Here is a 16,185-nt window from a genome sequence, read left to right on the forward strand (position 1 = left end):
AACTTTAATTTTTGCAGTTGCACTTGCAGTTGTACTTTCGATGTGATGAAAAAGGCTCAAAGAGTCTGGACAATTTATGTGAACGCTGTTTTTTACTGTTGACAAATTAGAAAACAATTAAACTTGGTTCAGAAAAGGGTCACAGATTTTAACTAGGTAGTGAGTCATCATCTCATCAGGAGAGCATCAGGTCCGGGTTAGGCCACGCCCCCTTCACATACCTGTCGAGCAGTGTTTCCATCCACCACCTGTACGAGCCAAGATGAGTCTACCGGACTATAAATCATCTGAAAAACATTCAGCACCCGCAGTTCTAGTAAGAAAAACACTTTTATACTGTCTGTCACCGTTTGGATATTTATTGTTTATTATCTAAACGGAAGTTTCTACCTGCTGCAGCAGGTGGAGGGAAGCGCAGCGCTCAGGGAGAGAAACTTTTCCTTTGGCTGCATAATGAGCCCATTCTTCTCTGCACATATTTTCAGCGTCTTATTTCCTTTTTCCTGATATTAAGGTGTAGAAGTGTTTGTGCAGGGAGGCTTCCTGTTCCACAACTTCAGGGAAACTCCCGAATTAATCAGCTGGAACAGAATAAAAAAAGTTAGTTAGGTAAGTCTTGTTATGGATGAATATTAACTCATTAACTTTATATTAGAGGGAAACTAAGATTTAGTCAATTTAAACTTGTCTAATAATTCTAACTAGAAAATTTCCTCTGGGGAAATTCTGAAAGGGCCACGGGGGCTACTGCCGGTGTGTGTACACTATGATGAGATTCTTCAGAGATTTATAACAATTAATACTAGTAATGTTATGATACCATATAATATACAAGGAGCACACCTACAACAAGAATTCCTTTTCAAGTATTTATTTATACAGCAACCTATGACCTTTAACCTCAAAATGTGTGTGAAACGTGTATCTGGAGGAGTGTGCGTGCTTACGCGCGCATTTGTGTGTGTGTGTGTAACGAAAATCGCATAAAGTTACCTGTGTCGGTGTGTGTGTGTGTGTGTGTGTGTTTGTTTGAAGCATGTGTATCTGGAGGAGTGTGCGCTTATGCCCGTGTGTGTGCGTGTAAAGATCAAAGGCAATCAGAACAGAGCAATCAACATTATGTCTTCTCCCATATTGTGTGCAGTGGTTGTATCGCCCTCCTAAATTCAACAAAGATTTCATCAATGACTTTGCTGATTTTTTGTCTGGGCTATTGGTGAAGTATGACCACTTAATAATTTGTGGTGACTTTAATGTCCATGTTTGCTGCGAGTCTCAACCTCTGACCCGGGACTTTCTGAACCTTCTAGATTCATTTAGTCTTAAGCAAGCTGTCAGCGGCCCAACACACGAAAAGGGTCACACACTTGATCTTGCGCTGTCTTATGGTGTTTCTGCCTCGGTGACTGAAATCTGTGCCATGTCTTTCTCTGACCATTCCCCAATTCTGTTCACTGTATCAGTCCCACACCCAGGTAGTAACCCTAGTGTCACCAAACGGACCTCACGCACAATTAACTCATCCACTGCTGGGCAGTTTTCAGCCGCTTTCAATGATTCACCCCTGTATGGGCCACAACTGGACATTATCTCTGAGTACAGTGCTGATCAGCTTCATTCTGCATTCTCATCAGCTTGCACTGACATTCTGGACTCTGTTGCCCCTCTCAAACCCAAACAAGCTAAAGCCCAGTTAACACCATGGCTCAATGATGCAACGCGTGTCCTCAGACGCTCCTGTAGGCAGGCTGAGCGCAAGTGGCAGAAGGACCGCCTCCACGTGTCCCTCCAAATCCTCCGAAGTCGCCTAGTGGACTACCAACGAGCCGTTAAAACTGCCAAATCACAGTACATTTCCACCCTGGTCTCCAGAAACAGTCACAAACCTCAGTTTCTCTTTAATAATCTAAATTCTCTCATAAATCCCCGTAATGAATCCCCTGTTGTGCCCTCACCTGCCCTCTGTGAAAGCTTTCAAAAATTCTTCATTGACAAGATCGCAGCACTCAGGCCCTCTGATACCTCTGCCAGCCCCCTCCCCCCGCCTCCCCCCCTTCCCCAGCCGGCTGTCTTCGAGCAGTTTGAGCCCATTACCCTATCCTCCCTCTCCGATGCAGTCAGACACCTGCAGCCTTCTAACTGCCCCTCTGACTGTCTACCCCCCCGTCTACTTAAGGATGCTACAGTTTTCAACTCAGTTGCCCCCTTCCTTCTACTGTTGTTTAATTCCATCCTCTCCACTGGTTGTGTCCTGGCTGCCTTCAAGTTGGCCGTGGTGCAGCCACTACTAAAGAAACCCAATCTCGACCCCTCCATTCTCTCAAACTTCAGACCAATTTCTAAACTACCCTTCCTGTCTAAACTCCTCGAGCGAGAAGTCTACATCCAACTGAAAGCCTTTCTCACCAATAACAACATCTATGAAAAATTCCAGTCTGGCTTCAGAACAGCCCACAGCACAGAAACTGCACTGCTGAGAGTGCTAAACGACCTGCTCCTAGTCGTTGACTCAGGGAGCCCTGTGATCCTAGTGCTCCTAGATCTCACAGCAGCCTTTGACACGGTGGATCACAGGATCCTGCTGTCTCGGCTTGAGCACCAAGTTGGCATCAAAGGCACAGCCCTGAAGTTCTTTCAGTCCTACCTGGCTGACAGGAGCTTCTCTGTCCTGCTTGGGGATTTCTTCTCCTCTGTTGCCCCCCTCACCTGTGGGGTCCCTCAGGGCTCTATACTAGGTCCCATCCTCTTCCTATTATATATTTTACCCCTAGGGGACATTCTGGTCAAACACAACATCTCCTTCCACTGCTTTGCCGACGACGTCCAGCTATATCTGCCTCTTAAGGTTGATGGGCAGGCTGCACTCCAGCCATTGCTTGATTGTCTGGCTGACATCAGATCATGGATGGGTGCAAACTTCCTCAACCTTAATGAGAGCAAGACGGAGATCATTATTTTTGGAAAAACCTCTCCGGCCTTCTCCACTGATGCCCTAGGCCCTCTAGCCTCCAACATCCGGCCTTCTGTCAAAAATCTTGGCGTGATTTTTGACAGTGCTTTTAAGTTTGAACAGCAGGTTAGTGCAGTGGTAAGGAGAAGCTTTTTCCACCTGAGAACTCTAGCCAAGACAAAAGCCTACCTGCCTCAGAGTGACCTGGAGAAAACTATCCATGCCTTCATCACATCACAACTGGACTACTGTAACGCCCTCTACACCGGCATGGATCAATTGCAGCTTCGCCGCCTGCAGTTGGTCCAAAACTCAGCCGCCAGACTCCTCACCTGCACTAAAAAACATGATCACATCACCCCGGTCCTCGCATCACTCCACTGGCTCCCCATCCGTCACCGCATCAACTATAAACTACTTCTAACTGTCTACAAATCCCTCCATGGTCTGGCCCCTACACACCTGTCTGACCTTTTGCACCACCACACCCCCTCCAGAGCTCTACGGTCAGCTGACCAGCTGCTGTTGGAGGAGCCCAGGTCCAGACTAAAAACAAGGGGCGACAGGGCCTTCTCAGTAGCAGCCCCCAGACTCTGGAACTGCCTCCCCCTCCACATCCGTGCAGCGCAGTCCCTAAATGTCTTTAAATCTCACTTAAAAACCCACCTCTTTTCTCTTGCCTACAATTAAATTTTTTTTTTTGTTTGTTTTGTTTTGTTTTGTTTTGTTTAGTTTTAGTCTCTTTTTTACCTTTGTCAATTCTGTATTTTATTGCACTTTTTGCACTTTTATGTGAAGCACTTTGGTGCGGCTCAGCCGTCTGTAAATGCGCTATATAAATAAATTTGACTTTGACTTAACATAATTAACTGCCACCTGAATGTTCTGGAACAGTGACAGCAGCCAGAGGTGGACAGACTGGAATTTCTGGCCTCAAACAGAAAGCATTTTTGGCAAAACCATAATACCTATCATTGATCCAACTTCAATTAGAGCGTCCTGAGTTCTTCCTAAACGTCTACATATGTTTTGAAAATGAAGAAATAGCTTTGTTAGAGCGATCTGAAAAATTGTGTTTTTAATATGGGAGCCAATGAGGCTGTTGGTGCGTGTTGGTGGCGCATCTGTGCGTCCTACGCCCAAACTATAACTCTGACAGCTTTACCAGGGGATTGTGAGGGAGAAATTTTCCTACGTTTCTATGTATAAATCATTTCTGTAGAGTGGAATTTGCGGCTTGGAGCGCAGTTTTCAAATGTATTTTTTGAGTTTTTTCTCTCCCTCTACACTGGCGATGATGTCACAAACTGTGACACGAACATTCCGTGCAATACACACCCATTATAATCTCAGAATTTCTCCCAAAATGATCATGGTCATTGAACAGGGATTGATAAAAAACTATATGACCTATCGAAACGTGGATTAATACACCGATACACAAGACTTGTGTCTACTGTTTAAAGTTCAAATGGAGTCTCTAGTTGAAATTATGCCGGAGAAGTAGACGTTTAAAAAACTCCAATTATTATTCTTTTCTGCTAATTTTTTTTCGGCCGTCCCATTCACTTCAATGCAAAATTTTGGGCAGTTAAAATTCATATTCCGTATAGAAAAAAAATAGCACACCGATCCCAATCAATCCGCACATTTTGATATATAATTTGTAGCGGGACGAAATTGCGCCCGGAAGAGGAAGAAGAAAAAATCCACAGTATAACAATAGTGCTCGGGGCACAGCTATTGCTGTAGGGGCCAGTGCGCTATTACTGATACACGCCAAAATAGCAGTGTCGTCCGAGTACTTCTGCATGTGGCAGGACTCAGAGTTGTATTTGAAGTCCGCTGTCTACAGTGTGAACAGGAGTGGAGCCAGAACAGTGCCTTGTGGAGCCCCTGTGCTGCTCATTAATGTCCCAGAAACACAGTTCCCCAACCTGACATACTGTGGTCTTCCTGTCAGCTGATCTGTGATCCAGGAGATAAAGGAAACAGGAACAATAGACATCAGATTTTATGACAGACAGCAGCGGAATGCACTCTTATCAACCTGAGCAAATGAATATTTGTGGTTGACCCACGCTGACGCCCTTTTCTGCAGTCACTGAGCACACAGTGTGTGTGTGTGTGTGTGTGTGTGTGTGTGTGTGTGTGTGTGTGTGTGTGTGTGTACTTCCTTCATAGTGAGGACCGGAACACATTTTTAACCAACAGAGTGAGGACATTTTTACAAAGTGAGGACATTTCAGCCAGTCCTCACTTCTTGAAAGGCTTTTTTGAGATTTCAGACTTTGTTTTAACGGTTCAGGTTACATTAGGTTTATGTTTAAAAAATATAATTGATTAACTAACTGAAACTGTATTGTGTGGTTACAAAACTAACTAAAAATATAGTGAAAATGTCCTTCGTTTTCATCTTTGTCAACTTTTTTCATATTTCACACACAAAATTTACTGTGACCTCTTTGAATCTCCCACCCAACAAATACCCCATTACAAAAAACTAAAACTAATAAAAACTAAACTAAAACTAAAGCTAACACACACGAAGGACATTTTCACTATAATTTTAGTTAGTTTTGTAACCACAAAATACAGTTTCAGTTAGTTATTAAAAAACTCATTTTTATTTTTATTTCAGTTAACGAAAATGTTTTTTTAATTCTAGTTTTCGTTAGTTTACGTTAACTATAATAACCTTGATAATCTCTCCCTCAGCACTCTCCCGTGGTGGAGTTAAATGTCGGAGGTCTTGTGTTCAGCACCTCTCTGAGCACGCTCAGGAAACACCCAGACTCCAAGCTGGCTGAGATGTTCAGCAAACAGCCCAAACTACGCACCGACGATCAGGGACGCTACTTCATCGACCGCGACGGGTCAAACTTTGGAGCCGTCCTCGAGTTCCTGAGATCAGAGTGTCTACCCACGGAGAACATCCAGGAGGTGGTTTCAGCTTTGTACTTTTACTTTTAGTATTTAATCACCCACTTTAAAGGAAATCATGCAGCAGTTTATCAGATGCCTTTATCAGGTCAGAAACCTTTATTGTCATTGCACAGAGTAACAAGTACTAGGACAACGAAATTAGCCATCAACCCGTCCAAACATATACTTAAAACACACATATAATATGACAGAGGTGGACAGGACAGGGAGACAGAGATGAAAGAAAAGAAATACAGCACAACGTGAGGCGAGGAAAGGAGGGAAAAACAATGAAAAAATCTAAGCAACATAAGCACAATACACTTCACAACTTGTTCGAGCGTGTAAGCCTGAGACCCGCCTTTGCCCAGTACCTAATGAGTCCCTGTCTCAACCTTACTCTACTTCAGTAAAAGTACAAATACCACACTGTGAAAATGACTCCACTACAAGTAAAATCCTCTTTTCAAAACTTACTGAAGTATCAAAAGTATCAGCATTAAAATGTAATTAAAGTATACAAAGTAAATAATATTTATGCAGAATGGACCAATGTTATAATAGTTATGGATTTTTCATGAGTTTTAATTTTAATTTTGTTGTGATTTTTTGTTTTTAGAGTCTCACTGCAGTGCTCATCCAGGGTATTTATTATCCAGTAACAGTCTTCAGCCAGGGCTGTTTAGGGGAGGCCAGATAAGATTGGAATTTGGGCTTAGGCGAAAGTGGCAGCATGCAATTTCCGGCTAGCCATCTTGTCCATATTGTCCATACTGGTCTCCAGATCGATCCAGTTGCTTTTCCAGGGCTGTCAGTCTCTCCGTGATTTTATCCAAAGAGCAGTTTGCGGTTGCCGACAGCTCTCTCTTCTGATTTAATGACCCGCTTTAAAGGAAATCATGAAGCAGTTGTGTCTTGTGTGTGTGTGTTTCCCTGCAGGTTCACAAGGAGGCGGTGTATTTCAACATCAAACCACTGATCAAACGTTTGGAGGAAACTCCTCTGCTGTTTGGAGAGCTGGTGGGAAGGCAGCAGTTCCTCTCCAGAGTCCCACACTACAAAGAAAACATCGAGGTCAGCTGCACCGTAATCTCTGTTGTTCAGCACCAAAACACCTTTTACCTGTTTCTGATTCTGCTCATGTACAGGTGGTGCTGTTTTCTGTTTCTATAATGAGTAGTCGAAAAAAAAGTAATCAGAGCTAATGCTAAATACTCTATTTATTAATATTCTATTTATTCCTGATGGAAGGAATATAGGACGAACTGATTTTGGAGTTTGAGGTCAAAGGTCAAGGCACTGTGGCCCCACCTCTATCCAGTTCTCACACTGCAAAAAAGGTGTTTAAAAACCAGATAAAAACAGTAAATCTGAGGGAAATGATCTTGCTGCATGGACAGATAATTTCACATGACAATATTTCTTAAATTAAGATTATTAAATCCAGAAATAAGCATGTTGAACATTTAAAAATTGGGCGCTACGAATTTCTATCATAGCGTCTGTACGTAGCTCTTAGCCAATCGTATCAGTTATACCAAATGATGAATGTAGAGAGACAGACGACGACTGATGTTTACACGATGGCGCCAAACGATTATTGCCATTTGTGCAAAATATATATGAAGGATGAAGGACACTCCACATATGCACACTATTCATACATATATTTTTCCAAAAAAACAACAAGCATATCAGAGAGGTTAGCATTATTAGGAGTGATAGTCACCCAAGAGTCCACAACCACAACGACCGGGGTCGCTAAACCCCATTAGCTTAGCCGCTAACAGGGCTAGTTGGTAGATTAGACTTTTGCCAAATCCTGTTTCTCAGCAAGGCTAAAACCTCCTTTTTGGTGGTGATAAAGGAGTGTAAAACCAAACGTTGTTCTTCTTTTAAAATAAACTTTGGCTCTAAACTATCTAGAACACTGTCTACAGCTAGATCCAAAGAGAGCTTGGCGTCTGCTGCAGCCATCAGTGGCGGTTCTACACAGGGGCCTAAAGGGGCCATTGCCCCTGTGAAGAAGCCCTTGGCCCCTGCTGTGGCCCCTGTGTCAAATTAATAATAAAATGATCAATTTATAACGATGAACAACGGAAAAATTACCTATTTTTTGTTCAAACAATATCTCATAGTACACAAAAGGAACCCAGATTGTGTACATTGTATAATAGTTTAATTGTGCAATAAAAGTGTGTGTATAAAAAAAATAATTCTCACTGTACTGCACTTTCAAAATAAAACAAAGTAATTGTGCACAAAAATGAGAAATGTCATAGTCGTACAAAAATAATTGTTATTGTTGGTGAGTCTGTCTCATTGTTTTAATCAGTGTATTTGTATCTTCCAGATATACTTAAATGAGATTTTTAAATAAGCAAAAGTAAAAGTTTTGAATGCTTAAATATCATCTTTGCCGTTTTTTAATGTGCCCCTCTGATTAAATACTGGCCCCTTATTGGCCCCCACAGTAAAACTGGTCTAGAACCACCACTGGCAACCATGATGGATCCGTAAGAAAACTACAAGCTTCCATCTGTCCAATAGTACGCGTCATCGTCTCGCCGTCCCTCCCCGTTCTGTGATTGGATACCAAAAGCAGAGTTAAGAATCGGACATGGACACCATGCCGCCTTGCAGTTCCAAACTTAGGAGCACAACACATTATTTGATTTGATAAAAATACCAAAGTGACAGAACGTTCCCTTAACTTCCAGGTGCTGATTCGTATCGCAAGGGCCGAAGCCATCGCCGCCCGTTACTCCACCATCATGATCTGCGTGCTGCAGACTGAGGAGGATTTGGGTTTCTATGACAACGCCATCAACAGCCTGGAGGCGGCGAAGGAGTCGGTGGTGACGTTCGGCCCCTGGAAGGCGCTCCTCTCCGTTAAAGACCTGCTGGACTGTGTAAAGATGGACATCGAGCGTCAGGGCTACACGGTGAGCATCCAGCCTCACGTCATGGAGAAGAGCTTCCTGTCCAGAAGCTACCACTTCTTCCACAAACTCACTTTCACCTGGTGGTGAACCATAACACGTTGCTTTTCTGTTTTGATTCAAAACAGAAGTGGAAACTAAAGAAAAATAACAGAAAACAGCATTCTGATAGACCAAGGTGCTCCAGTAGTTCCTCAATGCTTTAAATATTGTTATTGTTTTGATGCATGTAGAACCTGATAATGTAATAAATTCCTGATAATGTAATAACCCCGATAATGTAATAAAAATCTGCACTTGAGTCCATTGAAAATGTAATAAAACTTTGAGTTGATGAAAAACCTTCCATTAATGTTATACTTTATTACATTATTGGTAAAAAAAAGTGTATTACATTATTGGGAAATGGACTTTATTACATTATCGAGAAGTTATTACATTATCAGGTTTTATTACATTTTCAATGGACTCAAGTGCAGATTTTTATTACATTATCGGGAATTTATTACATTATCAGGTTCTACAATGCACAACATATAAACACCTTCTAATGCACAACATGGGTCAAAATGACCTGCATTCATTCCCCATGTTATTTCATGCTGCTGTGTTTCTTTGCTCTATCTTTTTAAATCAGTTTATTTTATGATTGAATATTCCAAGTATTCTTTGAATATCTATTTTTTATTACAACAGATCATTATATCCATTTTTCCTTTCATACTTTATGAAGAAACATAGTTTTTGTATCATTACATCAATTTTACACGTGTCAAAATATGACTCATTCATCCCAATTTGATTTAAAATTAAATGACCTAATACTATAATTATAGTCATTTGTTTCAAATAGTAGCTTTAGCATTTTTTTTCATTTTGTCACACATACAGTGGATCTGGAAGGTTTTCACAGAGCTTCACTTTTTCCACATGTTATGTTACAGGTTTATTCCAAAATTAATTAAATTAATTTTTCCTTAAAATTATAGACACAACACCCCATAATGTCATTTTGACCCATGTTGTGCATTAGAGGCGTAGTGATGCAAAAAGTGTTTTTATTCAAAAAGTAAGAAAACAAAACAAAACATTAGGATGTATGATGATCAAAAACAAGTTGATCAAGGAAAACCTGCAATACTGAATGATGAAATTAATTTATTGCAAAGATATAGAACATAAAAACTCAGTCGGGTCACTTTAGACCATGTTGTGCATCAAAGGGTTAAAAAAGCAAAACTGTTGACAAAACAATCATTTTGTGTTAATTCATTTGTGATTAAAATTGTATTTTTACTGCTCAAAAACTTGTTTGTTTGCAAAAGTTTTACTTTTGAATCCAAAAGTTTTGCTTTTAAAGGGAGAAAGAAAATGGACAAAACAATATTAAATAATGAAGATCCACCAACTTTAAGGAACTCTAACTTTAGACACAAGGGGGCAGTGAAGCATGTGTATATAATGAAATTCAATGGTTGAGTAAAGTAGTTTTATTAGATTCTTACTTTCTTACAACAAAACTTTTATTGAAAAATTCATTTTAGGTGCTTATACACATAAATATTGTCTTATATCTTTTGTTATATCTGCTGCTAAATTTGAATAAACAAATACCCAGTTGCTTTTTTTTTTTTTTAACTCAAACTTTAGAAGTAGGTTGTTTACCTTTTGTGAACTTAACCACCTACAGGGGAAATAACATATTAACACAAACACCTGGACAGTTAAATATAAGTAGAGCTGCAACAATTATTCGATTAATCGAAAAATAATCGATTATTAAATTCATCGTCAGCTATTTTGACAATCGAATAATTGGTTTGAGCAGTTTTTTTAAGACAATAAGTCCAAGTTTTTTCTGTAATGGGGTATTTGTTGGGTGCCAGATTCAATAAGGTCACAATAAATGTTTCCTTTATTTCCTTCGTCTGATCCATCTCAGCCCCAATAAGTTTATTAAGTCATAAAACCAGATAGATGAAATAGATTTCATATCAACCAAAAAGGTTTACGTATGAAAAAAGTTGACAAAGACGAAAACGAAGGATATTTTCAATATAATTTTAGTTCCTTTTGTAACCACAAAATACAGTTTCAGTTAGCTATCGTTTTTTAAAATTTTATTTCACTTAACAAAAATGTTTTTTCACTTCTAATTATCGTTATTTGGTTAGTTTTCATTAACTGTAATAACCTCGGAGAGAGGCCCTCTACAGAGAGGGCTTTGAGTTTGTGGATAATAAGTTTGGGGTGAAATACTTTTGCGTGTCTTTGTGTTGTACCAGGGGAATTTCATTGAGGGACAGTGTTGGGCAATTCCACGACCCAGATTAAAAGAAACAAACAGGTCATGAAGCAGAAACGATGAACAAGCACATGTGCAGAAAGCAGAGCGTGTTCACCACAGGGAGGGCAGAGTTTGTCCCCGCTGCCGAACCTTCACGTCAGATTGTTTCCTGCGTGGTCAGAGTGTGAAAGTCAACAATAAACAGCGGTTAGAGAGCTGGTACAGACAATGTCCTGCAGCAGAAAGAAAGGCCAGAGATTAGAGCGCTCTGTGCTGCAAAAAACATGAAGCTTACCAAGTATTTTCTTCTTATATCTCGCTGTAGTATCTTAATTATCTTGTTTTGAGTATAATTTACCTACTGACCATAACTTTATGTGCTTATTTTAAGAACATGTGTCTTTTTTTGTCTTGTATAGTTAGTAAAGCCTAAAAAAAAGTCATTTTGTAACAAAAATGAGTGAATAACCTCTTCACAGGGATTTCAGTCTTATTTAAAGACTTGTTTTTAGGATTGACATTGTGAGCTTTTTTTTGCTTTTCAATCTATTCAACTGTTGAATATGGTGAGTTTTCACCTAAAATATTGGTTCCAGTTGAGAGTTTTAGTTGCATGTAGTTTAAATGATATTCCAAAAGCATTTTCTACCACCAGTATCTACCCACAGATACTGAAATAGAAAAAAACGTGCTTGTTTCAAGTATTTCTGACTTATTTTAATGTTACTACAGTCTGGATTTTCAAGCCACAATTGCTTGAAATAAGTATTTTTGGATTTATTTTAAGACATTATTGGTTTTCCAGTTTCTAGATATTTTTACTTACTTAAAGAATTCTTACACATAAAAATTGACTAACTGCACTGGCAGATAATTTGACTTGTTTCAAGCATGTATTTGCTTAATTCTCTTAAATACTCTTGTATTTATTTATTTTTATTTATTTATTTGCACCATAAGAAAAGAAAATTACAAAGACCAGAAACGAAACAAGAGTGCAGTTAAAAAAGAGAGGTTAAAAAACCCCTATAGGGGCTCATAAAAAGCTCTTCCCCAAGAAATATACAACAATTAAAAAATAAATCAACAACAACAATGAGAGGAAGCAACAACAAATAACAGCAAAAAAGAAAGCAATACAAGTGTCATTTTATTGAACACACAAAAAAGTCAGAAATAAAAACATGGGTGTGTATAAAGGTAAAATAATTGTATTTGAGTGTATAAGAGATAATGATCCAGTGACAACTATACTGGAAGAGAAATTTTGACTTTTTATCTCATAATTTGACTTTTTATCTTATAATTTCAACTTTTTATATCATAATTTTGACTTTTTAACTCATAATTTTACTTTTTATCTCATAATTTAAACTTTTTATCTCAAAAAGGAAGATGAAGTTTATCAGTGTGTCTTGTGTTGTAAGAATGAACCTGAGAGTTAACTATAAAGAATTTTACAGTCAATTCTCTGATGGTTGTGTCCTTGAGCAAGGCAGCAAGCGTCAGTTTAGTGTCAGATAATTATTATATAAGAATGCAGACAGCATTTAAAAAGTTAATTGGACATTTGTTGTTTTAAAAACGTATTAACCTAATCAAAAGAATGAAAATGATACTGTGTTTGCTCCTAATTTACTGAAAGTTTCTGCAAACTGCTTCAGAAGAGTTAAAAAAGTAATTTTCTTTCTCCATCAAAAAAAGAATCAGGCCAAAGTTGTTTAACTTCCTTTGTTCAGAGAAGTGAAGATGGACATGCGACCTACAGTTTCACCACAATGTGTCACAATTTCCTCTAAAGCACAGTGTTGCATTTCACACCTTCATCACACGAAAAGCGATTTGTGACACTAAAAAAGGGGTCAGTGGTTTTCCTCTCTGTTGTATAATGTAAATGTAACATGTCAAATATTCTCTAGCATCGACAAAATGCAACAAAAGGCCCCTCGCCAGAGTGGAACAGGGGACATGAGTCACATCAAGTTAACATCTGGAGACAAAAACATCTTGTAATCATTCATAAAATGTCAGTATGTCATTTAAATGATGAGTTCCTCTGTCCCTCCTTTCACTCTGTATCTCTCAGTAACAATAAAGAAAAATGGGCAAAAAAAAAAGATTTGACCTGGAAACTAAACCTAAAGTACAACCAACATTTCCTCTTGTTTGGATTGTTTTTGATTCATTGTCGGTGGAGTTTAGTTCCATAAAGATTGAAACAAGTTGTTACAGAAGACAAAATGTTTACAACACAAAGAATTATTATGAGATGAGTAAAATGGCATAAGTTGCATTCAAAAGAAAAATTATCGATTATCAATTTGCATTTCAAGGTAATTTTTTTTGGAGATGTCAATTTAAGATTGCAGTAATATAATGTGAAACAGTAGAAGCAGAACATTATTATTCACTTGACTGAATGAAGTGATAATAACTTGGGTTTGACAAAATAATCCTAGCTTAATGGTACTGCAACGGTGGTTCTGAAGGGGTGTAGGGGGGCCAAGCACCTGCATACAGTACAGTCGGGGCCAATTTACATCAAATTGATATCAAACTCCAACCAACAATAAGGCTGTTTCCACTACCGCCCAATACCTGGAATGAGGTGGTCTCACTCGCCGAAACGCCTCCAATTTGAATCAAAGCCATCCGGAGCGAACTTTTGTTGGGACTTTTTTCGTCCCTGTAGAAGAGCAGGGTCTTTTTTCTCCCCTGAAAAAAGCCTGGTTACTGATTGGATAGATCGCTAAGCAGGATGTGACGTAATACTCGACGCCACAACAACACGCGCCATTTGTAAAAGCCAGCGAAGCAGTGTTGCCAACTTAGCGACTTTGTTTCTATATTTAGCAACTTTTCAGACCCCCTTAGCGACTATTTTTCAAAAAAGCGACTGGAGACAAATCCAGCTACTTTTTCTGGTGTTATTGGAGACTTTTGGAGACTCGTTCTTACTCTTCTTAACAAACCGCGGGGGCCGGCGGCTCATCAAGAAGAGTAGGAACGAGTCAAATCGGCACAGTCCTCCTGCAGCAGTCTCTCCTAGCTGCAGAGCCAGAGGGGATGTTAACCCCTTAGCGTCCAGTCTGCAAATTGCTAACAGGCTAACAGTTAGCTCTGTAGCAGTACAGTGTGTATGTGCTAACAGGCTAACAGTTAGCTCTGTAGCAGTACAGTGTGTATGTGCTGCTGCTGCAGGAGGTGTTCACTTAGCGATCTCTGTTTGTTTACAACAAGCACCAGACACTCTGTGCACAGTTAGTAATGCTGGTTAATTCACGATCACTATGTTTATGATCAGTGGAGACACTGTGCATAATTAGCCATGCTGCTTTGTTTATGATCAGCTGCTGATGTTGTGCACAGTTAGCGAAGGCGGCTACAGTTGAGTCTCCCGTGTTTAATCCATCGCGTGTGTGACATCACAGTTGAAACTGTCGCTAAAAGATTACGCAACGATCTAAACCCATACGTCACCTCCAGAGTCTCTAAATCCCTTTGGGGGCCTTTTTGTAACGGAGACACGCAGAGTGAGCGGACTTTTGAGAGGCCGTGGCCTGAGACTTTCCCGGTGGCCACTCTTCCCCCTAAAGGAAACACGGCTAATCAGCCCAAGTTGCAAAGCATGTTGATTGTCTTCTTAAACAGAAAAATTTTTTGCCCTCTACCTCTCACAGGATTCACTGGATTTACTGCTTGTTTTCTCTGCTGGTGTTGAGGCGTTAGAGCCAAACTGTTTTGTTGTGATCCTTCTCTGGTGGTGTCAGATTGTGATATAAGTAAGTAAGTATGGAAGTTGTATATGAGTTATGATCTTAATATGCTTTACTTTGTATGGACTTTATAATGTGGTAGTACCACAAGAATAATTATTCTCCCTTAATAACACTTAATGAAAATGGTCTGTTCCAACATAACTACCACAATATAAAGTCCATATTATAAAGCATATTAAGATCATAACTCATATACAACAACTTCCTTACTTACGACTAATAAGCAATAATTCTGAGGTTATTGAGGGAAAACTCTTAGTTAATGTCTTACTGGTTGTATAATAAGACCATGCATAATAAGGCATTAATAACTACTTAATAATGATAATTAAGAGCCAATATGTTACTAATTTGTATGCTAATAAGCAAATAAGGAATGTTGAATATGTGTACCTTAATGTAGTAGCCCATGTGGCCCTGGCCTGAACCCACTATTTCAAAGGCCTCATAAGGCCCCGGAGATCATGGTTGAGTTTCTGATGAAGATCTCCATCTGCCTTTATCACCACGAGATGCTACTGAAAGCTGCTAAATGGAGCTCAGAATATTTTGTCAAACTATTGTAGTGGAAATTACTACCTCTTTTGAGTGAGAAAATGAATCGAAGAGCATGTGGATGTTCCTTGTAGTTTTCTTTATGATCAGACATCAGAATACACTGCCGAGGTACAGCCGAGGAGAACTTTGTCCAATCTCAAAGGCTGCTGAAAAAAAGGTCCTTCTCCAATAAAAGCCTTAGTTCTCTCCCCTTTTTTGTCTGTCTCAGATCATTTAAGCAATTCAATTGTAACATCCCACACCCAACGTATGGGGCATGTTTTACGTGAACTTGCATGCTGCAAAGTCTACTTTTTAACCTGGAAAGGAATTCAACTTATATGTTTATATTCTGCTTCCAAACGCCTCGAATATCTGGCAAATCCCAAATCCTACAGAATCGTATATCTGCTTTAAACCAGTTGTTACATGATCTGGAGGTCATACTGAGGCCTTTTAGAAAAGCAGAGACTTTATGATTAAAAGTAACAGAAAATATACCACACTACTGATTCCAAGGACAAAAATAAACTTTTACATATAAATAGTGGACAGATAGCAGGAATGTTTTGCTGATAATTTAAATGTTTTTAATTTTTCATTAATCAAACAGCATTTTTTTTTAATGTTAAGTATAATATCATCTGTCCTGACAGTATAGTATAAAGGCTGATGAGAATGTCATTTTTAGTTCAGTGTCAGTGGAGAAATGAACAGGAAGTGAAAGCGCTGAGCGATGAGACGAAGAAACAGCAGCAGAGAGAC

General features: G+C 39.3%; 1 protein-coding gene across 1 annotated transcript; it reads left to right on the top strand.

Annotated features, from left to right (window-relative positions):
* The first annotated feature begins 190 nt into the window (after window positions 1–190).
* On the top strand, window positions 191–10,857 carry kctd14 (potassium channel tetramerization domain containing 14). Its single transcript, XM_059330882.1, has 4 exons — window positions 191–316; window positions 5,669–5,893; window positions 6,815–6,949; window positions 8,596–10,857. Exons 1-4 carry the CDS (start codon window positions 263–265, stop codon window positions 8,905–8,907), a joined length of 726 nt encoding a protein of 241 aa, XP_059186865.1. The 5' UTR covers window positions 191–262; the 3' UTR covers window positions 8,908–10,857.
* Window positions 10,858–16,185: the final 5,328 nt, after the last annotated feature.

The sequence above is a fragment of the Centropristis striata genome, chromosome 4, assembly GCF_030273125.1.
Source record: "Centropristis striata isolate RG_2023a ecotype Rhode Island chromosome 4, C.striata_1.0, whole genome shotgun sequence".
NCBI lineage: Eukaryota > Metazoa > Chordata > Actinopteri > Perciformes > Serranidae > Centropristis > Centropristis striata.